General features: G+C 40.9%; 2 protein-coding genes across 3 annotated transcripts in view; one reads left to right on the top strand and one right to left on the bottom strand.

The window, feature by feature from the left end:
- AVL9 (AVL9 cell migration associated) overlaps positions 1-23,425 on the bottom strand; it is a 42,173-nt gene extending 18,748 nt beyond the window's left edge. Inside the window, exons 1-7 of the mRNA XM_027659413.1 lie at positions 23,256-23,425; positions 6,909-7,029; positions 5,029-5,114; positions 3,044-3,115; positions 2,154-2,243; positions 1,714-1,780; positions 1,009-1,049 (exon numbers count right to left, since the gene is read on the bottom strand). Of these exons, the coding sequence (XP_027515214.1) occupies positions 1,009-1,049; positions 1,714-1,780; positions 2,154-2,243; positions 3,044-3,115; positions 5,029-5,114; positions 6,909-7,029; positions 23,256-23,321 (543 nt within the window). The 5' untranslated portion in view covers positions 23,322-23,425. The remainder of the gene's footprint in view (positions 1-1,008; positions 1,050-1,713; positions 1,781-2,153; positions 2,244-3,043; positions 3,116-5,028; positions 5,115-6,908; positions 7,030-23,255) is intronic.
- Positions 23,426-23,514: 89 nt separating this feature from the next.
- LZTFL1 (leucine zipper transcription factor like 1) overlaps positions 23,515-26,683 on the top strand; it is a 15,491-nt gene continuing 12,322 nt past the window's right edge. The window contains exons 1-2 of one of the 2 annotated variants that reach the window (XM_027659420.1): positions 23,516-23,631; positions 24,865-25,014. The gene's annotated coding sequence lies outside the window, so the exon portion shown is untranslated. Of the gene's footprint in view, positions 23,632-24,864; positions 25,015-26,683 lie in introns of both variants that reach the window. The other variant, XM_027659422.1, reaches the window with a different exon arrangement.

Here is a 26,683-nt window from a genome sequence, read left to right as displayed (position 1 = left end):
TCAAGGTTTCATGTTGATCACTGCATAACTGTCCAATGATCAAATACATCTGACCAGTGAAAACAAGTGTTCCAGTACCCTTTCTCCATCTGACCACACGATCAAAAATAGCAGGAGATGCACAATAAAAGTGACCTCCACAAACAAGAACTTTGTAATTTGAATCATTCATAGCTTACCAGAGAGAACATGTTGTGCAATTCCAGAATTTTAAAAAACAGTGAACTGCATAAACGTAAAAGAGTTCCTCCACAGAAATACTGAAAAGAATCCACCAAAATACCAAGAATAGCATTCACCTCACCTAATTTTAATTATCTACAGATGAGGTATCTAGATCAGAAGTGGCTGTACAGACTCTCTACACTCAAGGAAGAACACAAATGCTTCTGGAGCATGACTGGCAGACAAGGTAGACAAAAGTGAGTTCTACCCAAAAACATCTACTGAGCAGGTGTAAGTACACCATGAAATCCAGATTCTCAAACTTGTTTCCTTGATGCATCTCAGTTAATAAAAGATTCTAAATGCTATTTGTACCTTAGCTATATGATACACAATGAATTTTAGTAGTCAACAGGAAAAAGAAGTACAAGTCCCTTCAGCTTCTATGATGGCAGAAGCTACAAAAATTACAAGATATGAGGAAAAACGCTCCAGGTTGTGTCTGCACAGACTTTAGTAACATTCTTCATCAAATGAGAAATAGAAACAAGACCACAAATAACCACTTGCACTTTGGGACAGGACTAAAAAATATCACAAAAACCTAGAAATCTCCAGAAATCCCTCAGACTGACAAAACTCAGTCTGGAACTTAGTTTCACTGAAGTAATGCAGGTGGAAGGTGAAGGAAAATCAGGAGGCTGTCACCAGAAGTACTTAGGAAACAGTCTTCTTACTCCTACCTCAGGTATGTCTAGACATATTTATTTTTCCTTCCCTCACAAAGCATTTTACTCACTAAAATAGGTGTCGTCCTTTATGTATCTAGCAGAGAATGCCTACCTTGTGTCTGAAGTGGAGAACAAGATCCCGAGGAGACAGACCTGAGATACCAAAAAGGGAGCAATTATTACAATTTAAAAGCCAATAGAGATACTAACTTACTTGTCACCATTTTCAGCAGGAGGGAGAGACCCATTAGGGATTCTATGTGAACTTGGTTATTCCAATAGCACAACTCATACAAAATGCTTTCAATCTTTTGAGCAGGAGCAAGAGTTAAATTGATGATGGAGACGGTAATAATGTGAATAGTTATGCTCTGACATAACTCCTGTTGGCTGTCACACAGCAGTGGGGAAACTAGTAAATACTAGTAAATACTACACTGTGCATTCAGAAAACACAGAGAAGAGTCAGAATCGAGGGGTAGATATCCCAAATAACAGGTAGATGAAAGCTTGAGCACCCTACTCCATCAAACAGTTTAACTTAAAAATTAACAAGGTACTGTTTCCCAAAAGCAGACAAGCAGTTACTAGCCAGACTGTTAGGTCAAGAAGTAACATGGCTTTCAACATACAAATACCTCCTATTATGAAGGCAACACTACATTTTACATTTATTTAAATCCATTAATAAAGAAATGCAGGCACACAGACCTCCAGTGCTTAATCTGTTCATACACATAAAAAAATTAGCTCAGGAAAGGTATGTGTTGTTTAGAGTAACATTATCTCTGCTGCTTGTACAAAACAAGTCACTTACCAAGAAAAACTTGTGACCCTTCTAGCAAAGTACTGCCCAAGGAACTATTCATGTGATCATAAAGTTCCTGTAAAAGTTACAACAAAGGCAAAAAAACCCCAGAAGCTGTTAATGGCACATGGTCACACAAAACCCAGAATAAATAAAATTCACTTGCTCAAGGATTTCAATGGCTCATTCCAGAAACAAAGTAAAATTTTACTAATGGAGTCAACGGACATACAGGCTGACAATCATGCTTGTTCTTGCATTTCATTACTAATCAGAAAGTTGATCCTCTGTCAGATTAGGGTAGTATATTTAGTTCATGTTGAAGTACTACAAAAGCTGAAAAACTGAATGACAGAAGCAAAAGGAATATTTGAGCACTAAGTAAAAACACTGAGGTTTTAGCCATACACTGAAAGCTTTGTTCTGTGTGGCCATTACTGCAAAGTTACCTTTAGAATTGAAATTTGCGAGAAGTCTTTCTCTTCAAAATACGCGTGTGTAATGAGCTGCAGCTTTGCCTGAAGTAACCCATACAATGGCTTGGAAGAAAAATAAACACAAAAGCAAGTGAATAAAACTATGTAGTCATTCATTCTGAACTTTAATCTTCTCCCATCCTTACCTTGCAATACTGACACATTATTACACCGAGTTCATGGATGAGCAGTCCTCAGTGACTAACTCTCAGCATCTTTATCCTGTGCTCATCTTAAATGATGGTAATTCCACGTTCCTTCCATTTGCATGTACCATACCATCACTGAACATCTTTCTGACAAAGTACTTTCCTGCTTTAACACTGCTCATACATCTCCAGTAATAGTTCTTTCTTCAGCTTTAAGCACAAAAAGAATTTCTGTTCCCTGCCTGGTGACCAAGCAGCTTCTGCTGAATAGGTAGAAGTAAAAGATGTTTCTTCAAAACAAGAGCATACTGCATGTGTCACCATCTTAAAACCTCCTTCACAGTTGTCAACAGCCACTACCTCCAGTTATTACACTAGATGATCTTTGAGGTCCCTTTCAACCCTAGCCTCTCTGTGATTATACTGGCCAAACCCCTCAGTCCTACCACATAGCACTCAAGAAGAATCAATAGATATCCTCATCCCTGACAACAGGCAGGCAGACACTTCTCCAATTACTCTTACAAGAAGAAACAATTCAAGGCAGCTCATTCAAATGCCACAGCCTTTTGATTCAATTTTACTTCAGTATTTTGTTACCCTCCACAATGACTAAGAGATATTTGGAGCCAAGTGTTCCAAATAAGAATATGGAAGAACAGTAATTGTTAATGTTACCTGAAAGTGTCTCGGGAGTTAAACAAACATTCTTACCAGCTGACTGAGGACGCAGACACTTTTCTGTACTGTTTCTCGGGTGATGTCTGCTTGCCGTACTTTTAATGCCTGAGAAATACAAGTATTACAGTATTTTTACCAACACATTATTTCAAAAAGAATGTTTTCACAAGTCGAGTTGTCACATTCAAACAAAATCCTAAAACTGGCTACCTTCAATGGCGGGATATACAAACCATTAAATGTTTTGCTCTTACTTTTTAGAAGTATGCCTTTACTTTTTCAGAAGGGATAGGCTGGGAAGCAGGGGCACAGGTGTTGTCTCCTATGTTAAGGAATGGACAGACTGTGAAGTGCTTTCTCTGAGAAACAGCCACAAACAGGTTGAGAGCTTGTGGGTAAAAAATCAAGGACAAGACCAAAAAGGGACACATCTACCAAGTAAAAAGCACCATAACACTGATGTGTTGGAGCCTTATTCATTCTGCCCAGCAAGGATCCCAATGCAGCTGTGATGATAGGCAAAGGACTGTTTAAAAGATACTAGCATGAGAAAAAGGCAACAGCCCGGAAAAAGCAATGGCATTTTAACTCAGGATAATGTAACAGGAGAGATGTCACAACACATCACTTGCTCTTCTCTAACATTGTCTGTTAAAATGAACCAGATTGTCTTATTCCTACTCTTTGCCTAGAAATATTTTGCTTTTTACTCAGGGATTTTCTTTGAGCAACCCATAAAATAAAGGAGGTATCATCCACAGAATCAGCTACTTTCTCAGGCAGACCAAACAGCCTCAGCACTTTATAGCAAACCTGGAAATGGTGGGACCAGAAATACAGACAAATGGTTCACTGAACTGTACAAACCAGAAAATGTGTGGACTGTGGCCCATGTATCATAAATGACAGATGGAAAGAGCACTGGAGCTGTCATACAAAACACACTGGGGTTTATTCTACTTGTTCCAAAGAGTTCATCTTAAACATCTATTTATCTTCCTAACTGGTTACTAAACAGCATAAACTGGAATCAAGAGCACAATAAAGCCAGGTTATTGCATAGTTAAATAAAGCAAGACTCTAAATCACAGAATACAGTAGACTGGCTGCAAAGACAACAAGTGAACAAAAACCAATGTGGATTTAGTTCAAAAGAAACAGAATTAAAAACTGCAGGTGTAAAATTTCTCCTGAAACTTAAGTAGGAACTTGAAATATAACCAACGTATGATTAACACAGAGTACATAAATGAGTCTTTTATTCAGAACATGTAAATTAAAACTCAAACCTACATGTCATCCCAGATTCTTGGCATTTCACTGCAAAAGGAAGTAGTTTTAAAAGAAATTTATAATAACTTCTCAAATCTAAGTGCACAGATCATCCTACCATTACTATTTTTGAAAATATGGGCTGATTTTAGTACATTAGCTACCTAATTTCCTCAGTGTGATCAGGTGCACACTATGGCTCGCTTTGATTTTTCAACTTTGCCACTGAAAGTTCAGTATCAGTAAGCAGCTGCCATGAATGGGGAGAATCTGGTCTACTCTGCAAGTGTACTTTTGGCAAAGGAGGTTAGCTGAAGACAACCATCACTACACTTGCACAGTCAGATCCCAAGAAATATTCAAATTCTTCATGGTCACACATTGGAGAAATTTTAACTTTTTCCACCCAGGAGGCCTACTTCCTGGAAACATGACTTGGCCTCCTGACAGACTGACAGCTGCATTTTGCTCCTTGGTGCTGATGCCTGGATTAGCTCTCAAGAAACAAAATATATTTTCCAATCACCTTGAACATTTCAGAAGACCACAATATGCCCACTGATGGAAGGAAAACAACAGTTCTCAAGTTTAGCAGCTATCTACTGTGCACATTTTTATAGACTTTTAACGTAAGCCGATCATGCAGTTTGGCTGTTGGTGTAAAGCAAGCCACTGCATTTTAGGGTTGTTAGCACATCAAGCCTACTATTTAATTAATATAATTAATTCACAGCTTGGGAAGTTACCTTCGCTTCAATCTGCCTATAGCAAGAGACGCCATACACTGTGGTTCGATCCCCACATCGCGGTGGCAAATGGAAAAACACGGTATCTGTGGAAAAGAAAAGACTATTTTGTAAGTCACTAGCAAGAGTTCAGTATATTTATTTTCAGCATCACTTATTTATAAGAGGTTCACTGCTGAAAATACTGGCACACTTATTTTCTGAAACTTGGGGGGGGGGGGGGAAAAAGGAAAAAGTCACATATAAACCTATGCCTGAACCCAAATTAGTTCTCAAATTGGAAGATATTTTGTGGAAGAATCTCCAGCTGTGCTAATATAGATATTCTGGAAACAGCCTCATGTTTAGCCAAACCTGGCTCCTCTAAGTCAGCTGATGGCTTCTTAGAAGCAGCTATTGACAGCAGAGAAGCCCTACTGAAACCTACAGGCATGCTACTTCCCCAGTTCAGCATGAAGGAGCAAAGGCAAGGCACTATGAGTCAAGCTGCACAAGTGGAGAGTGATGCCATTAAGAAGGTAAATGTAATCAAGATAGGAAAGAAAACCCCAACACCAAGGAGGACACACACAGCTGAAAGATCAGAGTAGCTGTTACCACTGCCAAGACAGACATCCATGCACTACCACTACTCTAACAAAAAGAATTTGTGAAACCCAGTCTTACAGAAAATAATTACTGTCTCCGTGCAAGTACACAATGAAAAATAAAATCTCTATAAAATATGACAAGAGAAAGAGTTCTATGGCTTTAGATATACACACACACACCCACACACACATGCACTTGCTACTACTCGAAGAAAGTTGCTAAATCCTAAGTAAAACAGAGGACTACTGTTCGCCTTTCAAAACATGAGTGAAATCTGCTTTGAAACAAACTATTAATTTTTTGTTTGCTTCATAGTAACAAAATGAACAGGAGAGACACAGGTAAGTGCAGCTGCACTTGCTTTTCCTAGCTTTGAATGTACCCTACTTCTCATTATGTATTTAACAATGCAGAAATTCTACAAAAATTGTGACCCAGAGTCAGAGAAACTCTTAATTGCTGCTAGGAAGGGGATTATTTTGCTAACACTTTCTTTGCTTCCAAACAAGGTCTTCAGAAGCTGAAGAATTAGGAAGATAAGTATACAAAGATTAAAAAAAAAATCTTATTAAAATTAGTGTTAAAGGGTTTCTGAGATTTTGCTCTTTAAAGTGACTTCCTTGTTCACTGCTCTGCAGAAAAAAAGATGAAACAACTGAACAAGAATATAAATGTGACAGTGATGAACAATACCACTGCCAAATAAACAAAGAAATAAAAGCAATATTAAACAAAATAAAAACTGCAGTGAACTTGCTGGTAACTATATGACAAAGGGATATTTCTATCTTCATTCTGCTGACAAGTACACTAAAGCTCATGTCATTCTCCTGGCAAGAAATGACTTGTACATCATTTTAAGAATCTTAAAATTACTGGAGGAAAAAAAAAATCATAATTACGACATACATCACAAAGCTGTTTTTCAGAATTTTATTTTTCCCTCACATTAAAACTGGAGTAGGTTTTACTCAAGAGTTTATTCACCCTTCAAAGAACTTCTGAGAAAGCCGGCAGCCTTGCTTTGTGCTATTAATATAGACAATTGATATGCAACCCTTTAGTTTTTATTGACATCTGATTTCTTGATATAGCAGGTACAACTGTATGATCGACTTTTATGTTAAATTTTGAAGTAATGTATCACCGGCAATGTATTTTGCAACCTAAAAAAAAAGTGCAGGAAGTCTAACAGTAAAAAGAAACATTGATCAGCTCTCCAGGCATCAGGATTTTTCTCTGGGTTACAGTAGAAGCAGTGCATACAACTTTTCTCTCTCGCTTCTTACCTTCCTGATAGTTGTGAGCGCCATCCGGTAAGGCAAGAAATGGCAAGTACTTCCATTCCTCTGGCAAACTGTGACTGTCATGTCCTTCTCCAGGCTTTAGGGGAGGATAGGAAAATTCAACCTAAACAAACAAATGAAAACAGAGGGGAGGAAAAGAGAGATTACATCACAGTTACCAAACAAGCAAACCTCTGTGATTCAGTCTAGCACCTTTTCTTTACCAATGGTATGAAACAAAGTTTTTTTTCCAGCTAGCATTCCTTGTCTCTTCCTTCAAAGCACCCACAGACTGACTCATTTGGTCCAACTGACAGGCCCCAAGCAGATTTGGCTTCTACAGTGCTTCCACCCAGCCTAATTCCTTTTCCTCGAGAGAAATGAAAAAGATCTTCAAGCAGAAAACATCATCCAGGAGCTGAATACCTTCTTCCTTGTGTGCACAGAGGCAGCAGCACATTGCCACACCCGCAACGTCAACAGGGGTCATTGCTGGTGCACACACATCCTGACACCAGATTTGACTTCTCAGCCCCTCAAGTGCTCCTGACTAGGTAACACTAACATACACAAGTCTCTATTTTACCCTACAGGACGTTGAATAGTCTCAGAAACTACATTATCAGCAAAGCACTGCTTTAATGTATTTTTATGACCCTGACTGCAATGCGTTCTGCACGTTGGGCTAAAGTACCTTCTTCTCCTTTCCCCAGGAAATACCACTTTCCAATTTCACCTTTCATTTATTTGCTATTTTCCTGGTTTTCCTAGAAACAGGAACAACCTTTCCATTCCTTGCACTACACTACATGTCTAATACAGATCCTCACAATCACCATCTTTACAGTACATTCTTCTATTCCTATGGATACCCCTCTGGGTTTCCAGCCATGGCATTTCTTAAATTGCTGAAAGAAATCTAAACACAGATTTATCAGTAAAAGAAATAGTTTATTGATACTGCAACTTCTCTTCAAGGACACTTAGTTATAAAATAGTGAGCTGTAAATCTGTACATAGAAGTTTTCCAGGTATGTATGTATGTATACATGGAAAATAAAAAAGCATGACAAAGCAAGCATACAGATAATCTTAACATTTGATGGATACTAAAATAATAATAATTATTAAAAAAAAAAGGGGAGAAAAAACCTGTAAAGGATGAGTGCACCAAAGAAGAAATAGGAAATAAGAAAAGTGAAATTCTTCACTTTAACACACGGTGTCACTCTGTCTGCAACCTTTAACAACTTAAGAAAAAAGCACATCAGACAAGAAAACATCACAAGAAATCAGTCTTGCTATTTGCTGTATTAATTTCAAGTTTTCCTATTCCTTGTTATGGTGGGTTGACCCTAGCTGGACACCAGGTTCCCACCAAAGCTGTTCTATCACTCCCCTCCTCAGCTGGGCAGGGGAGAGAAAATAACAACGCAAGGCTCATGGGTCAAGATAAGGGCAGGAGGAATCACCCAGCAATTACTGTCATAAGAAAAACAGACCTGACTTGGGGAAATTAGTTTTTTACCAATAAAATCCAAGTAGGATAATAAGAAGTGAACCCAAATCTTGAAAACACCTTTTCCCCACCCCGAGGTAGGTAAAGTCCTTCTTGGACTTAACTTTAGTCCCAATTCTCTACCTTCTCCCCCCAGCAGTGCAGGGGAACAGGAAGGGGGTCTGTGGTCAGATCATCACACATTGTCTCTGCTGTTGTTTCTTCCTTAAGGAGAGGTCTCCTTCCCCTGCTCCAACATGGGGTCCCTCCCACGGTAGACTGTTCCATGAACTTCTCCAATGTGAGCCCTTCCCACAGGCAGCAGTTCTTCTTCATGAACTGCTACAGTGTGGGTCCCTTCCTCAGGGTGCAGTCCTTCAAGAACAGACTCCATCACGGAGTCCTGCCAGGAGCCTATTCCAGGATAGGCTTCCCATGGGGTCACAGCCTCCCCTGGACTTTCACCTGCTCTAGTGTCCAGTTGTCTACGGGCTGCAGGTGGATTTCTGCTCCCCCGTGGACCTCCATGGACTGCAGGGGCACAGCTGCCTCACTGTAGTCTTCACCATGGGCTGCAAGGGAATCACTGCTCTGCACCTGGAGCACCTCCTCCCCCTCCTTCTCCACTGACCTTGGTGTATGCAGGGATGTTTCTCTCACATACTGTAACTCTTCTCTGGCTGCAATTTGCTTCTGTGCAATAACTTACTTTCCTTCTTAAATACATTATCCCAGAGATGCTACCACCACCCAGGGCCCTGGCCAGCAGGTCCATCTTGGTTCTGTCAGACATGGGGAAGCTTTGGGCAGCCACTCACAGAATCCACTCCTGTAGCTCCCCTGCTACCAAAACCTGGCCATACCAACCCAATACACTCGTATTATAAAAGAGTTCTTGAAAATATCCACAAAAAGATAAAAGGTCTGGCGAAAGAACAAAGTCCTGAGCTAAAGGTAAGTAATCCACAAAGACCAATTAGACAACGGAGTAGAAAAAAAGGCATGCAATAGAAAAGGATTAATTTTGGTAAGGGAAGGAAGAAAAAATCCAGACCTGGACTTGTAGTTAGCTATCAAGAATCCACAGTCTTTTAAACAAAATATGCCATTAAGCAAAACAGAAGAGCATCTGACTTTCAAATGAGAGACAAACTAGAAGTAGCATCCATACAAGGAGCAGAGAAACTGTCTGCCATTTAGTAGACACATACATCCTGAGAATTCCCTACTCTTTTCAAATCACAGATTATAAGAAAATTAAAATGCTCGAAGCTTCATGAAAATGTCTACAATATCATACCATTTGCTGCTGTTCAGACTCAAACTGCCTGGCTGAAAACACTGTTTACAGATTTATTACTGGACTCTCACAGGAGGAACAACTTTAGCAACAAATAAAGCACAGTTCCTAAGTTTTAAAACATAGTCAAGGAGCATCTACACTCATGTTCTCTATCAGATATTTTATTTCACTGCATGGCCAACAGAGAGGGATTCAGAATCATCCTCTACAGGAGCTTCTTCCCTTTGAATACAGAGGAAACCCTGAGTCCCTTAGATTCCAGCGAATACCTTCAAAGCATCATTCCTGACAGGGAAATACTATAAGTAAGGATCTAAGACATCATTGTTTTCAAGCACTTACAGAACTACAATTGTATTTTGCATTCCAGGCAAGAACTACAATTGTAGTTTGCATTCCAGACAAAATAATGAATTAGAAGACAAATTTAAAGGAAAGAAGAGTAGGACAAGTTAAGCTATATGAAAAACATGTATTCACTAAGGAATATTCCTTTTTAAAGTCCAGAATAAAGCCGAGACATGTGGCTCCTGTGTTCTTTTGACAGCATGAAATTTGCTGAAGAACTACTTTGTTCTAGCTCACAATATGCTATCAGCACCTCAGCTGCTATCAGACAATCCCAGGAACAGGAATTTCTGCAGGCTCTGTCTGTTCCAAATTCAACAAACTGAACAGGCATTAGTGATACCGATGATAATCTTGTTTTCAATTAGTCTGCTTCTTGCAAAAATGTGTTTTAACAAATTTATGTATGCATGTGTGTGTACAAAGCTCAATCATATTTAAGATTGCTTAAGTGACCCTAAATAATGTATTTTACAGATATACTTTATGATAGTCCTGATTTACATTATGACATACTATCCCTCCTCCTCCCCAAGAGGATCCATGTATGAAGTACACTGGTTTCTACAGAGGAATCACATTTGTGTAGTTTAACAGACTGCTGCTCGTAGAAGTACTGCTGAAAGGAGGGAAGTAACAAAGAAGCAGAAAACAGGACAAACCAACAGCAAGGAGAGCATGCAATGCCCTGGAAGACTTTCTTCCATCCCTCCTCCAACTTAGGAGTTCTCAGTGATGAGAAAGCTTGACTTTTTGAAATTCAGTGAGTAGCCACTGCAGGTGGGATTCATGTCAGCTGAGGTAGTTTTCCTAAGCATTCTGCATAGCCAGAGAAAACAGACACCTGCAAAGGATGATTCATCCGATATGTTTCTTTCCATCATCTCTAAAGAGAGGTAGCTCAGGCTTCTAGGTCTAACTTGCAGACTGAATTAATGTACATGAAACTCACTCTAACTGTTCCCCCCATTCTCTAGATGTTCTGCTTGATTTCTACAGCCCAGTTTGCAGATTTGCATCAATTGCAGTTAGGAATCCTTTGCACAGAAACAAAACACTATTTCAAAACCAAGGTATTATAAGAATATTGAGTAGCCTTAAAAAAAACCCCAAAAACAGAAATGGCTGAAACGTCACAGTTCTTGAAAATCTTGAAACTGAGCAGTGCACATGTACACAGGTGATATTAATGGAGGGACAGAGAATCTCAGTTCTATCATTTCTGAGGTTCTGAACAACTGGAGTCTAAGTAAGAACCTTCTCTCAGTCTGTGTGTGCAAGCTGTACAGTGTGGTGTTCCAAGGGAAGGTAACTTAAAAAGTTATTTTCTTCTCCCCTTCCACCTTAAACCCAAGACAAACCATGACAGGGGGATAGGACTACTGAAGAAACCTGTCTTACACCATTTTTCCCCCTCTTCACAGAATGAAAAAAGAGGAGCTCATTTTTTCTATTCAAATATAATGGCTTTTTATGTAAATCCACGTGTATATGCACGTGCATGCATAAAAATGCACTTCAACTTCCCTGTTTGTCATTAATATATGTGTGCATTACAAAAATGCCTGCAAATAAGAGAAACAAAATCTTTCAATAAAGCTCAGTAGTCAAGAGGAACAAAGAAATACATGCAAGTCTTCAGAGCTGACTGCTGAATTTTACAGTTTTTTGCCTCCTCGATTGAATTAAACAAGACTCCTCAACAAATGAAATTCAAATTCAAAGCTAAACTCTCCAGCAATTTCAAAATAAACTACATAAAACATGAACTAGTATCTCCACCCATTTCTTACTATTCCAAGTGTCATGGATATTCATTCCAGCTGGAAACATTGCTCACACCTGTCAAGGGGTTTTGATGGCAATGCTTTCTGCCTGCTCAGACTGTCATGTTTTGCAAGCAGACAGCTCCTGATGGATTTCAGAGCTAAAATCAATACAGAATATTGTCTTGGGATCTAGGGGAGAAACAAACTATACAAAATACTTAAACTGTTGTGAATTACCAGCTTCAAATATTATTTTAAAAAAACTCCCTAAACTGAAGTACAACTGAACTTCTGAAGCTGACATTTTTTATTTTTCTGTAATTCTTCTGCATTAACTAACCTTTTATATGCAGTTTGTATTGAATCTATCTAGTTTGGATATAAAGCACCTACAGACACTCAGTCCTATCTTGTTTGTGGAAAAAAATATTAAAAAAAGTACCAGGCAACCTGTTAAATTACTACACATTCATTAACACATAGCAAGAAAAGATGAGTGCAGGCAAGGAAAAACATATTTCAGTTCCTACATTTAGGGACAAACATGATAGCTTTTTTTTTTAAGGAAAATGTATTGACATTGTCTTCTACTAAATTCCAAGTACAAGATCAAAAGAGAGGTTAAAGAAGAACACTGACAAAAGAGAAATTTCCAAAATATACATGTATGTCCACCTAAACTCTCGCTCTCAAATACCGGACGTGTAGTTGGCATTAATTTTTGGTGAACTTCATACTCAGGTAAGATTGTTCTCAGTGAAAAGAGTTAAAGTGTTAGCAATCACAGTAAGAATAAAATCCTCAGTGAACACTAAACAGTGATAATTTAAAATGTGCTGGTAACTCAGTATAACCTCCCCATTCTCCCCACTTCATCTACTATCACATGTTCGAAATACTCCACTTACAAGTGGAGTGACCCTTATGCAGAGCAGTCACAATATAAACTCACTCGCTACATTCCTATTTAGAAAATCTTTTCCCTTTATAAATCATTACAACACATCTAATTTCAAGGACACCAACCCTTCCAAATGTTGAGTACTGCGTTTAACACTAAGCAACAGTAATCAAAAAAATCCAATAGATTAAAATTACACCTTAAACTTGAGATCTCTTTTCATACAAGTCAGTATTTGTTTTTCAGTTGAAATAGAGATTTCTAAAATCAGTTTTCTTGATTTATTAGTCCTAGCGTAGCAAGACCCAGAGAAGACCAGCACACCAATGATTTTATCTGAATTACCATAATAACGGCAGTACACAGCCAAATGAAAATCTAAGAGCATTGTTTGTCTTTCAGCATTGAGAACAATTTATTACTTAAATAATAATTTAATCAGACTTAAATGACAAACCTTCCCCATTGCTGCATGGCAGAATCAATGGATCAGGACCTACAAGCTTAAGAGCCCATCCACCTAACAATGCCTATGTAGTAATATGACCTCTAACAGCAGATTTTTAATATGTTATACATTTATATAAATATTATTCTTTGTATCAACTATGTATAACATGCACGTATATCAATATAAAAATATATATGAAGAATACTTATGATACAAATTTATATTAATATATTTAAAAATCCACTACATACACACACAGTAACAGTGAAATAAATCCCTGTATTACAAAGAGGCAGAGCACAGTCTTTTCTATCCTTTCAGTCACTGAAGCTGGAACTTCCTCACGTTCCCAATATTGCTAAAGCTATAGAGTGGCCACTTATACAAGTTCTAAGACACCATCAGTATGGCTACAGATGCACAATATAATCATTCAAGTTTTCTTCAAAAACTCTGACTGGATCAGTAAAGCTCTGACTCTTACTTAGACCCTTAAAAGATAACCTGAAACACCAAAACCTCTGTTTTTGAAGTCATGCCAGTGTGCATTCTACACACTCTTTCCAATTGCTTAACACTTTATTTTTACAGTCATACAGTTCAAGTCCTACATAAATTGTGTGCTTTGGAACTTTGACTCCTATCAATCTCTTCAGTAAGAATGTAAATAACAACACAAAAAACCCCACACACTCCTCCCAGAAAATGAACATAATATTACCGCAACCATTCCAGCCAAGGGGAGTTGCTCTGTGCCATCAAGAGAGGACTTTGTGCTGTTACAGAAAGCAAGTTAGAATTCATACAGGATGAACCCTTGAGAAGGCACAAGTTGCCAGAGAGAGTAAATTCCTTGATGAAACAAGTGAGGGCACCCTTAGCTCTACCCCTGACAGATATCTGCCCAGCACAGCAGCCAGTATAGACTGGGGTCAGCAGCAGCCAGTTTTTCACCCACACAACCTGCTGCACCCACTGGCTCTTAATGAACACACCCAGCTACAGGGACTGGTGGCACTTCCTCTCCCCAGGGACAGCACAAACACCTCATCACCCACAAGACTCAGATGTGCATCCTTTCCTCAGCTCTGCTGCATGCCCAGGTTCCCACTAGAATGGAGCTGGCAACAAGCTGACAAATGGTACAGTGAATCCAGCATTCCCTGGGCAAATGGAGGACCAGGACAGCAAGCATGCTTTGAAGCACTTATCAGTTTAGAAACAGCCATTGTGTGTAATTCATACAGCATCTACTGCTGAACTGGTGCAGTCCAAGCGAGCCATCACCTTGTCTTACGAGCCAACAAGCCTTCAGGCTCTTCAGCACGGATGTCTGTTGGGCACAGAATGGCTCCTAGTGAATTTGCTCGTTCCTTACAAGTTTTAACATCAGATTTACTCCTGAGAATGAGCAAATCTGGCTCACTATCAAGTATGAGGCCCAGAAGCTACGTAAACACAGTAACAAAATGAAGTACAGAACATACTCTGCCCTTGGTAACCCCCAGGAAGCAGGCAGCCCCACATCCTGCCCCCCAGCATGTTGGAGCAGGCAAGGAACTTGCTTTTAAATCTTGCATCCCCAGTTTTCTGAGAGAGCCTTTAGAAACAGCATTCTGCTTAGGTGCATTAATTCAGCACCACATACAAGCTATGAGATGGACTGCCAAAATTATTGTCAAATAAGGCAATATTAGGACAGGGAACACAAAGTTGAGCCTTGCAAGTTCCAGTATGCTCTGGCTGGAGTGACCTCTGTTGGGTGACTGTGCAGCTTTGAACCTCCCTCTATTCTGTATGTATGTAAATTACATTGCCACCTTTATACAGGTGCTGAGAGCTCAAGTTACAATTTGAAAACATTCTGAAACAGGCAGATGACAGGTGCAGCAGAAGTTCAGAAATACCTATTTTACTGATTTAGCATTCATTTATTTACTAAAGAGAAAGGTCAAGATTGCTGCTGCAGAATGTTTAAATAACTACTCAGATGTTATGACATATACAAAGAACAGACAGATCATAAGACAACAGTTAACTATGATGACTATGGGAAGCATTAGATAACTGCAAATGGCTATTTAGGAACCTTCTCTGAACTCACACATCACGGCAACTATGGAGAAAACACCCAGCACGGAACCCTTGAAAGAACTACTTTACTTCCTGGTTGGGGCTTCACAGAAGCAATTGCAAGATTATCAAAGCATAAGATTATCAAGCTCTTTCAAGCTTGAAAAACTAATCAAAGAAATGAAACAAAGAAATAAAGAAAAATCAACCATACCTGGGAGTTCTTGAACAATGAACACTAAATACCAAGTTAGTGGGTTACGCAGACATGCAAAAAGTGGAACTCATCATTAACTCTACAGAAGAGATCAGAATCAGTGGCACTGTTGACAGAAGTATGTGTACTCACCAATGTGTTGTGTATTTAGAATAATCAGCATCCTGTGCCAGTTAGTATCTCTAATAAAGCCTAGGAGCTTCTTTCAAAGTTACCACCTGTTGAACGTAATCAAATCCATGTATTTTAGACAAAAGACTAATCTTTGTATATGCTATGATTAATTTCATCTGGAGATTTCATGCTCATAACAGTCTTTTAAAGTGCTTTAATGTTGTTACAAGAAGGGAACAAAACCAAAGGAATTGTGCTAATCTTTACAGGTTATCATCAACAGAAACAGGAACAAAGCACTTTTGCTTGATTCCAGCCTAGTTCCTTTTCAAGTTATTTTTGTTTCTGTTGTTCCTTTAACAGGATTTTGTTTAATCACTAGACAAGATTACCTACAGTATAAAACCTACCTACTATGCTCCTCCAAAACAAAGACACAAGAACTTTAAAGACAAAAAAGCATACACTTCACTTTTACGTTTAAGCACACCTAACAGAATGACAACAACTACTGGGGTAACAAATGTCAAAAAAAAGAGAAGAAAGTAATTCTCCAGTAAATCAGAGCCTTAGAAGAAAGACAGCAAATCCCCTGAATTTTTCTGCCTGCAGAATCTACTGACTTCAGTATTTCCCTCTCAAAAAGAAGCACTACAATCAAGGGCATAGGAGATCTGGAAATGAAGGCAGCTCTCGAAAGCACTGATAAAAAGTGCAGACTGACCTCGTTCATTCCTGAGACATCTCCTAATTCTGCAAAGTCAAGCCTAACTTGCCAACATTTCTGCTTGAAGACACAGACTCCCTAGACATAAGTAAAAAGGGTCATACATGGATTGCTCGAGCCATGTTATGTGCTGATTTCTGCATACTGTAATAAGCACTACCTTCCAGAGCTCAAGTACTGGAAGTTCTCAGAAGACAAGGAGCACATACACAGCCCAGTGAAGGAAGAAGTCTTAAAGGGCATTCTTACCTCTCAGATTATATTCAGGCTCTCCTCTTAAACTGGGTATCAGCTGTGTGATTCCTGCTTTTAGATTTCCTTTGCATGCCAGAAAGAAAACCTTTGTTCAGGCAAGAAGGGGGGATTGATCTTCAAGCACAGTCCACACAAAACCAGTCCGGCACAGGCAAGCAATTCAGACAGTGTTTTGGAGAAAGCAAACATCACACATTAAAAAGTTCAAGTACCTTGAAGATCCTTAGGACAAACTTCAGGATTCCAGGGGAATATGCCTTTCAGTATTTACAATAATCCACTCCCATACCTGTGGGAGTTTTAAATGTCATTCTCCACAGGAGTACACAGAAGTAGGTCAAGGTACGCTGCCGTTAATTTACAAATCAAGGATCCCAAGCAAACAAAAGTGACTGGCAGCGTGAGCGGTCCAGGACACTCACAGTAATTCTTCACTTTCCCTACTACACAAGATGTAATTTTTTTTTCACAACACAGTAAGAAATGCGTATGTTAAAGAAAGTCAAAAGCAATATGGAATCATTTCAAACCCTTAGGAGGCTACATGAGACAATGGTCACGTGCTGCACAAGGTCAGCATCGATGTGCAGAACTGGTCAGGACACTGGGTGCAGAAAAGCTGTTCCTTGCCCCAAATGAAGTGAGATTATGTGTGGCCTGAGTGGTGTTGACACAGGGCCTGAGTTTATTCAGATATAACTAGCCTCAAAGCCTCACAGCATCAGTAGAAGGTGAGGATTGTTGTGGCAAGTCAGGCAGTACAGTAGCAAAGGGACCATGTACTTCCTCAGCAACCAGCCTGGGGATCACAGGGACTTGTGCCGAGCTCTTTTACCCACAAGTTTTTCCAGCTTCGTTGAATTTTTTCCTTCCTCTCCTTTACAAATACATCAGTTCTCTTTTTAACTTTGCCTTCAAAATTAATTATTTCTGGAGTACTCGTGATATTTTAAGCCTTCCTACACCCTCAGAGACTATCATCTCTCTGCCTCTCCACATAAATAAAACTTGGAGACAGAGCTAAAACGAGGATCATGGTACACATGATCACTGCTGGAGAAGTGCACCTCAGGACTTTCAGTCTTCTACCTTCACCATAAGCAAAGGTCTTTCCCCATATTTTTCAACACAACTTGCATCTGCTAGTCGAGCTCTGTTCAGCTTACATTTTGCTAAAGAACTCTATTCTAAGGCAGATAAGGACTTTCCACACCACCTGATGCTTTCAAAAATTAAAATGTTGTAAGGAAATTTAGTGCTTTATCACTCACTTGTAATGAGAGAAAGCATTTCACGATTCTGAAAAAAAAAAAACCCACAACACTTTCCCTTTATTTGCTCTGAAATCACTAGTCACCCACTACTACAGTTCCTCAAAAACATTGAGGAATTTGTTATCAGCCACTCCAGAAGAAAGGCACAAACAGCCCTGAAATCCAAGCCTTATCACCCTATACCAAAGCAGGAGATCAACAGAACATAACAAGAGCCAGGCAGCTCGACCAGTAACCTGTTCATAAGTTACTGGATCAGTAAGTAATGAGCCGAGAAGCTACAGATACTCCAGAACACATAACACGATTTCTGTAGCAGGTTTCCCCTATTATCACTTTATGCCCCAATGCTTTTGTGCCTTCAGTCCTGTGGAACCCTGTGAAGAGTGTAGGAACTCCTACCATACCAAAACCACGTGTTTTACATTAATGGACAAGAGTTGGAGAAACTACATATGAAGAAGATCTGTGTTTGCTGTTCCTTTTTCCTGAGGCTATTCCTCTTATCCAAAGAGGGATCAAAAAAGCAATTTTTAATGTTTGTCACTTCATTTCAGGTGAATGAAAATCATGATCAAATGAATACTGCCCATGACCTCCACCCACTGCAGGACATTTACTACTTAATGACTCAGTGAGGAGGGTTCCCATAAGTCAGCCAGTCTGTACAAAGGCAAGAAACCAGTCACAGTGCCCGCTTCCTGCCAATTGGCATTCCCTTCCTTAATGGACCTGTTGAAAGCATGTCAAATACTAGGTGGACCTAGTAGTTTGCAGCCAAGTTTCTCCTCCCATTTTCTGAGTGCTCTGCCATAACTCACTCTAATCCTTGGCCAAGAGAGACAGTAACCAGCACTTTTTGAATATCTTGTTGGATTCACAGTTCAACGAGGCCCAAAGAAGCAGGATGGCAACCCTAGTATGTAAACAAACAAAAGCCTGCAGCCTCTCCAAAAGCTTACTCCCTACTTGCTAGAGAAAACTCCTCCCAGTGTGTTCAGGGGTTTTAGTGCTGCTTTCAGACAGCACAAAGCTTTCATGACAGTGAATGGCAACCCCAAGCTTTTAACGATTTCCCAGGAAACTGCATTCCCAGACTAAATAATGTACACACAGTAAAACTTCACTGTCTCTTGCATTTCAGCAAAAAGACCCCCAGTACAACAGAAGGCCCTTGGAAGGAGCATGGGGAATAATCATGACACTGGTGTTCTCAATCTAAAGGCTCACAGAAACAGACAGATTCCCTGACTTTCCTTCTCTTTCAGAAAAAAAATGCATATGGATTGTTTTTCAAGTCTGTGGAAGAAAAAGATACATTTCCAAACTGTACATCAGGGTCTTTGCTCTGTAGGTTAAATGTTTCTTATCCTTTAAATTAATCAACATGAAGAGCTGCACGTTTCAGGTAGTGAAGCCTCAGAGGGAAAGTCAGCTAATGAAAGACCTAGCATCAAGAATCCTGTCAAAAATCCTAACTCAACATGCATTTCCTAGTAAGACTACAGAGAAAAAGAGATGGAAATAGAAACCGAAAGGAGCCTTCTCAGGCAAACTAGGTCAGTTCCTGTTAGGACAGGCAAGCTGGCTCTACGGTCTCTCTATCTAGAGCTCCCCACATTCACTCTGACTGATGCCCGCTTGAGCGCTGCTGTGCACCTTTGCTTTTCTGCACCTCGTGGTTTCACGTAGGCAGTCTGCAACACACACGCAGATGGTTTGTACCCACTTGCTCTTGTGCCAACATTGTCATTTAGATGAAAGGGTTAGTTTTTTCCTCCTCATTTTTCGCTTTCCAAGAGTCTCTTGGAATACAGCTGCATGTAACGCAGTGTTTCAATGAATACTTCAAAGACCATTATCAATACTTCAAAGGTTATTGTGAGCAGCCCTGCGGAGAAGGACTTGGGGATGATGGTTGATGAAAACGTCAACATAAGCCAGCAGTGCGCACTTGCAGTCCAGAAAGCTGACTGAATCCTGGGCTGCATCAAAAGGAGCATGGTCGGCAGGGCAAAGGAGGTGATTCTGCCTCTCTACTCTGCTCTCATGAGACCCCACCCAGAGTACTGCCTGCATACAGTTCTGGTGCCCCCAGCATAAGCTGGACATGGAACTGTTGCAGCAAGTCCAGAGGAGGGCCACAAAGTTGACAAGGAGACTGGAGCACCTCCTCTACAAAGACAGGCTGAGAAAGTTTGGGCTGTTCAGCCTGGAGAAGATCATGTTGCATGGAAACCTCACAGCAACCTTCCAGTATCTGAAGGGGGCCCACAGGGAAGCTGGAGAGGAACTCTTCATCAAGAATTGTAGTGACAGGACAAGGAGTAAATGGGTTCAAACTGAAGAGGAGAAATTGATGTTAGATACATGAAGAAATTCTTTTCTGTGAGGGTGGTGAGGCACTGGAACAGGTTGCCCAGAGAAGCTGTGGATGCCCCATCCCTGGGAGTGTCCAAGGCCAGGCTGGATGGGGCTCTGAGCAACCTGGTCTAGTGGAAGGTGTCCCTGCCGCAGGAGGGTTGGAACTAGATGATCTTTAAGGTCCCTTACAACTCAAACCATTCTATGATTCTAGACCCAACAACGAAAAAGAGAAGTCCCAGAGTGCCACTTTCAAGACACTCTTTTCTAACCCCTTGCCAGTCTTCTCCTTGTGCCAGTGTACCTGTCTTCTGCAGCTGTCCACTTAACAGAATCTGTGAACCAACCACCCCAGAAGCCACCCACCAAAACAAGGCTTGCTTTTGGTCACCTCAGCTCCCCATTTCAGCTTACCAAACTGCCTCTGCTCTCCAGTTGTGAAGAGGCAGGAGAGGAAAAGGGAAGAATGTTCCTGTATTCACAGAGGTGAATACAGCTTCTAAATCTATTTTGTTAGCCTACCTAGTCAAGCTCTTCTATATTCTCCTCAAATACAGGTAGCTCAAGGACTATCTCATCCAGTCTTGGAAAAGACACAGAGGATCCACATCCATTGTTCTGAAACGTGGATCAGAATTAGTATACATCAATAAATGTATTATTACATGATAGGACTACATCCATTGTCACTCTTTCCATCAAATCACATCACTTTTGTGACTTATCCTTGATCATATGTGGTCTCTTTTCTCTTCCAGAAGTTTTCTCATGTCAATTCCTAAGCTTATACTATTATTATTTATTCCTATTGCACAACTTCATCATACACCCCATTTCTATCATTCTAGCATTCCTTATCATCCAGCTGTTGCACAACATTTCAGTCTTCCTTTATAATAGATTCCTCAAGTTTGCTCATTATACTTCAATTTTATCGTGTAAACAATACCAGTCTTGAGAAACATCCCTTGCAAGCACCTTTCAAGCTAATAGTTCCTCTTCTGACTCAAATCTATTCTGCTTCCTCTTCTCCATGCTACACTTTACCCAAGTACCAGCACTTACACTAATCCTCCAGTATCTCCACCTTAAAAAAAATAATGTGATCTGTTATCAAGTTTCTGGCAGATGAGAGTTACTCCGTTTCTTTCACAGATAAAAGAATTCAATTGCTTATTCTTATAAAAGATGCAGGTCAGTCAGGCACAATCTATCTTTAGCGAATGCACATAGGACTCAGTCTACTTAGTGTCATGTTATTAATTAATTCTTTCCTTCAAAAATTCTCTAGAGTCTTGCATACTACTGATGTCAAACTCATTAGGCCATAGCTGTGCAGCTCCCTGCCTCCAGTTCTTTCAGGAAACATTTTCCACGGTTCAGTAACAAATCTGCTAAGTCAGAGGCAGAATATATTTAACATCAGATTTCTGGTTAGATTTCCCCTAGGAAGTCTGGCTGTTTGTGGTTCTACCAACTGTCATTCCATTCCTGCAGTTCTTCCTGTGACACAGCTACCCTGTCCCCTTCCTAAATTGCCATCCTCTCCAACTTCTCCAGGTAATTTCTTGAGATACTTAGAGAAAACTTTGGTTCAGAGGTATTCTGACCCAATTTTTGACAATGTCCCAAAACGTACTTATGCAAACATTTTACAAATGTAAATACAAATACAAACAAAATAAAATTCACTGCTACTAATTTATAGTTTGGGGGTTTGTTTGTTTTCTTTTAGATTGGGTTTCTTTTTCCTTTTTTTTTCCTTTTTGCATCAAGACTGCCTAATGTACAAGAAAAGAAATACAGACCCCAAAAGGAGAACAGAAGCAACAAAAGTCATATCTGCTTTTGTCTCCAGCCTAGGCCTTTTCCAAGAGGGCAATAAGAAGTTGAGGGCAAAAACATTCTCTTCCTCCTACAGACACCCAATTAATGCTCATCCGCTAACAGTCTTTGACAAGAAAGTCTGATAAATATCACAGACTTTGCATACTAGATGATCTAATTACTTCACAGGAACTGATCCTGTGAACATCCATATGTGAACAGCCCCCAAACACCCTGAGGAGAAAGGATGCATTACAAAACCATGCACATCTTTCAGAAACAGAGATTGAAGAACATAGACTAGGAGTTACTGCACTCCAGCCTCCGCTGGCATGAGGAATTGTTACACGTTTCCAGGCTACGCTTCTTTTGTTTACTCAAGCATTAATTTCTCAGCTACCTTTTATAGAATGTGTTCGTGTTAGATCAAGAATAACCATCACATTCATTAGTGTTTTGGCAATTTTGGTAAAGACTCCATGGAAAAACAGTCTCTGGAAATCCAACGTTATATCCATCTGCCCTTGCCACAGCAAAGCAATTGCATGTGCAGGCCAGATGGGCAACTGCATCTCCTGCTTCAAGGGTTAAGGAAAATAAAATAAGAGCATAAAATACCTGTGAAACACATAACATAAAATCCTTTTATATTACAGGCCACATGAAGCAGTCAAGCATTTATGAAAGAGGAGACGAGACAAGCAAAGAAAACTTAAATCCAGGGTGCACTTGTACCCCGGGGCTGTTTGGTACAAGATGTATCTGTGAGCGCTCAGCGCGGCGCTGCCCGGCTGAGCCGGCAGGAAGACAGGACGGGCAGATTAAAACACCATTTGTTTGTTTGTTTGTTTGTTGTCTCAGAGCTGTCTGTCTGAGTGCATTAAGCACGATTCCCGCAGTCACAGGAGAACAGGGGGCCGGCGGGGTGAGCTCTCGCTCCCGGCGGGAGCGCCGAGGCGGAGCGGGGGCGGGCACGGACGCAGCTCCATAACCACGAACTGCCCGGGGCGGGCCCAGCCGGGCAGCCCCAGCCCGGCCGAGGGAACCCCCTGCCGGCGTCCAACCCCTCCTGTACCGCCCCCTGAGCTACAGCGAAGCCCCCCCGGCCCCGCCAGACGCGCCCCTCCCGCAGGGTCTCCAGCAGCCGGGCAGGCGCCGCTCGGCGCGGGGGAGGGCCGGGAGGAAGGAGCGCAGGGGAGAGGCGGGAGTCCAGGCGCCCCCTCACTCACCTGGCAGCCCTTCTTGTGGTGGAAGCCCACCACCACGATGTGCAGCACCGGGCCCCGCTTCTCCATGGAGCAGCCCGGCGATGGCCTCGCCAGAGGATGCCGCCGTGCCCGGGCTCTCGCTCCGCCTCCCGGGGTCCGGCAGGGACGCAGCCCCGGCCGCCTGCGCTTCCGCACCGCCCGGCCCCGGGAGGGCGGGAATGGCGGGCGGCACCGCCCTCCGCCCGTCCCTCACCGCCCTGGCAGCGTGGGGTCACGGAGTCACTGAATTAGTTAGGTCGGAAAGGACCTCCGAGATCGGCGAGGCCAGCCTGTAGGCCGTGCAGGTTAATGGCAGCCTAAAGCGGAGCCTGGGATTGTTTCAGTACAGTTTAGTCAGGTTGGTTGCTGAAGGTTAAAAATGAGAAAAAAATCAAGGCTTCTTCTCTTAGCACTGTTTTGCTTCTAATCCTCTGAGAAAAGGAGGGTCCGGGGGGGACCTCATCGCTCTCTACAGCTATCTGAGAGGAGGTTGTGGTGAGGTGGGGGCCGGTCTCTTCTGCTGTTCCTGCAGTGAGAGGACAAGAGGAAATGGCCTTAAACCAAGACAGGCGAGATTCAAATTAAATGTTAGAAAAAGAATTTTCCCTGTTAGGGTGGTCAGGCATTGGAACCCATTGCCCAAGGAGGTGGTGGAGTCACCATCCTTGGAGGTGTTTACGAGGTGTCAGGATCCGGCTCTGGGTGATGTGGTTTAGGGGTTACAGTAGTGATGCTGGGTGGATGGTTGGACTGGATGATCTCAAAGGTCTCTTACAACATTTACAATTCTGATTCTCTAAACATGTTAGGAGACCCTAGAAAGAAGACAGTTCAAAGAAGAGCACAGGCAAATTTAGCGTAAGAGAAAAAAAAATTTAAAAAATTGTATGTTAAGGCACTCAGACCATGCTCCCTCTTTAATCTTTGTTATGATTCAATTCTGTCTGCTTGAATCATAATGGCATTTGGCAGAGGCTCTATTCTTAATAATTAAGATTCTCTGTGGAAATTGGAGGAAGATAATCTTTTTGAAAGAACTATAAAAGAATAGTGCTTAAAGAAAATCTCATCACTAACATGGTACCCAGAGGCTTGAATTGTAACAATAAAGCATGTAATTACATATTGTTTCACAGCTCCAACAGAAGTGCTGTTACAGAAAAACTATACTGCAGGGAACACAGGAGAAGCTACAAGGAACAATCCTAGCAAGGGAATGATTTCTTACTAGTTTTAGCCTGTAACTGACTGTTTAGTATAATTTCAAATAAAGAAAAATGTATGCAATATTGGCCATTATCTCCTGCAATAAATGAGATATCCCAAAAAAGATGCATAGGAGTTCATTTATGGTTCATTCTCAATTCATTCAGGAAAGTGCAGTGTAATATCACTGTTACTGATATGGATTATGCATTACAGAGGCATCTCAGTGATACTACTAGATAATGGCTCCTCTGAGTAGATTACTAGAATTTTTTTTTTTACTTGAAATTCTCTTTCCTGCTAAAGCAATAAAAATGTTGAACTGACAACATCGGTCTGGTCTAGGAAAACTAACTACTTGACATCATCTATGTTGTTTTCACAGCTCACATTGTGTGTGTTTATGAGGAAGAAAGGAAGGTGAGAGCTGCTGTGAAACAGAAGCTTTTGGAAAAGTCTCAGTCAGAATTTTCCTGAAGGAATTTTCTTTCTCTGTGCATAGCTAACAAATAGCAATGAAAACTCAGCCCTACAGGTCTTTTGTTACTTATAGGTAATATTTTGCTTAAGAAGCACCAGCTGTGGTGTCATTACAGTAGTAATCATAATTTGTTAGTCATTCTTCAATGCATACCAGTAATGCAAAGTTCTCAACTTGGCTTGTGTGCAATGATATTTGTAGAGATGGATAAGCCTTTCATTGGCAGTACGATAGTTTATGTCTGGAAGTACCACCAGACATAAGCAGTGCCCATGGTAGCTGATAGCTCTTGATTTGTTAGGTATAGCCCGGCTTTCTAAAGAACGAAACTGTGAATTTGTGGAGACAAGCATGTCCTTGGATTTCTGTTGAAGAAAAGCATAAATTAAACCCTGGCATGGATTTGAGGTTTGAAAAATAATTTATTCCAGATGGTAATCTCACTTGGTGTTTGCAGTGGATTTTTTTTTAAGCTCTTATCCCAAATTTTAGAAAAAACGATTTCTGTGCAGTAAGGTTCATAACAGTGGTTGGGATTATGATCTCTCACTTGGAAACTCCTGTAAAAGAAATACAAAAGAGAAAAGACTACAAAACAATTGATTGGACATAAATTTAATGAACCTCCCACAACATTAAAAATGGGAAAACATTTTACGAAGACAAAAATTTTTGATTATGTGAAATATGCTCAGCCAGTGCTCAGTGAAGGGAGCATGTTCCTGCAGCATTCCAGCCTGGTGCCTCAGAAACTTGCCATGTACTAGCAGCAGTACAAGTCTGCAAGGACACTTGAGTGACTGACTTTTCTCCCCACTCTTGCAGCATGTGGACAAGTGGTTCTTTGAGTTATTCACACTGATCGCAGGCTGAAATTAATTTTTTGTGAACTTCTCACCAGTTGGGATATGATCAACTGTTTCAAGGTTATTAGTTAGAAGATGGGTCTCTTCTTGCATCTCAGGTTTTGTGGAACTTCTCTCTCATCCTGCTTTGTTCCATTTGGAATGCAGTTTTAGTGCTCTTTGAAAGCCTTGTGGATGCTGTAATTCCCCTAGAAAGCAAAATAATCTTTTTTTTTTTTTTTAAGTCAACAGGACCAAATGTTATTTGAGTTGTTCATTTAGTTGCATTAGGTCACCATGATGTAGGCGAGGATCCAAACAGGCTTCCCCAAGGAAGTAATGCATTTGATTCAGTGGGGATGATGCAGTCATTCTCATGGGATTGATAGAACTCTCAACCGTGCAGGCAAAAAAGTGGAGGTTAGATTGTTGGGGAGGTTTGCAGGCACAAATGCAATGTATCTTCTCCTGCAACTTTGAAGAGGCTTAAATTTGGATGACCAAAACATTGGTCTTGGATCTTGACTGTTCTTCCCACACAAATACTCTATTACTCCTTTTTCTGCACAGCTTGCTGAGGAACCTGAAGAAGTGCTGCTGCCAGCACATACTGTGCGATAGAACATGTGTGGTGGTTTGGGCTAGGCCTTCCTTTTTGACCAGTTTGTAACCAAGGAAGGGTCCAGATTTACCCAGTATTCCCTACGATTTTTACGTAAACCAGACTATAAGAAGGAAGGAGGAGAGGCCTTCGCTCTCTTTCCTTCCGGCGGCTTGGAGGTGCAGGTTCCCTGCTGTTGAGTCTGCCGTGTTGGGGAGCGAGGCCTGGTGAGGCCTTGTCGACCTTGGGAGGCGGACTCAACAGCAGGGAACCTGCA

This window comes from Corapipo altera, unplaced genomic scaffold (assembly GCF_003945725.1).
Source record: "Corapipo altera isolate COAL_440 unplaced genomic scaffold, ASM394572v1 44b, whole genome shotgun sequence".
Lineage (NCBI taxonomy): Eukaryota > Metazoa > Chordata > Aves > Passeriformes > Pipridae > Corapipo > Corapipo altera.
This window is presented reverse-complemented; position numbering and strand designations above follow the sequence as displayed.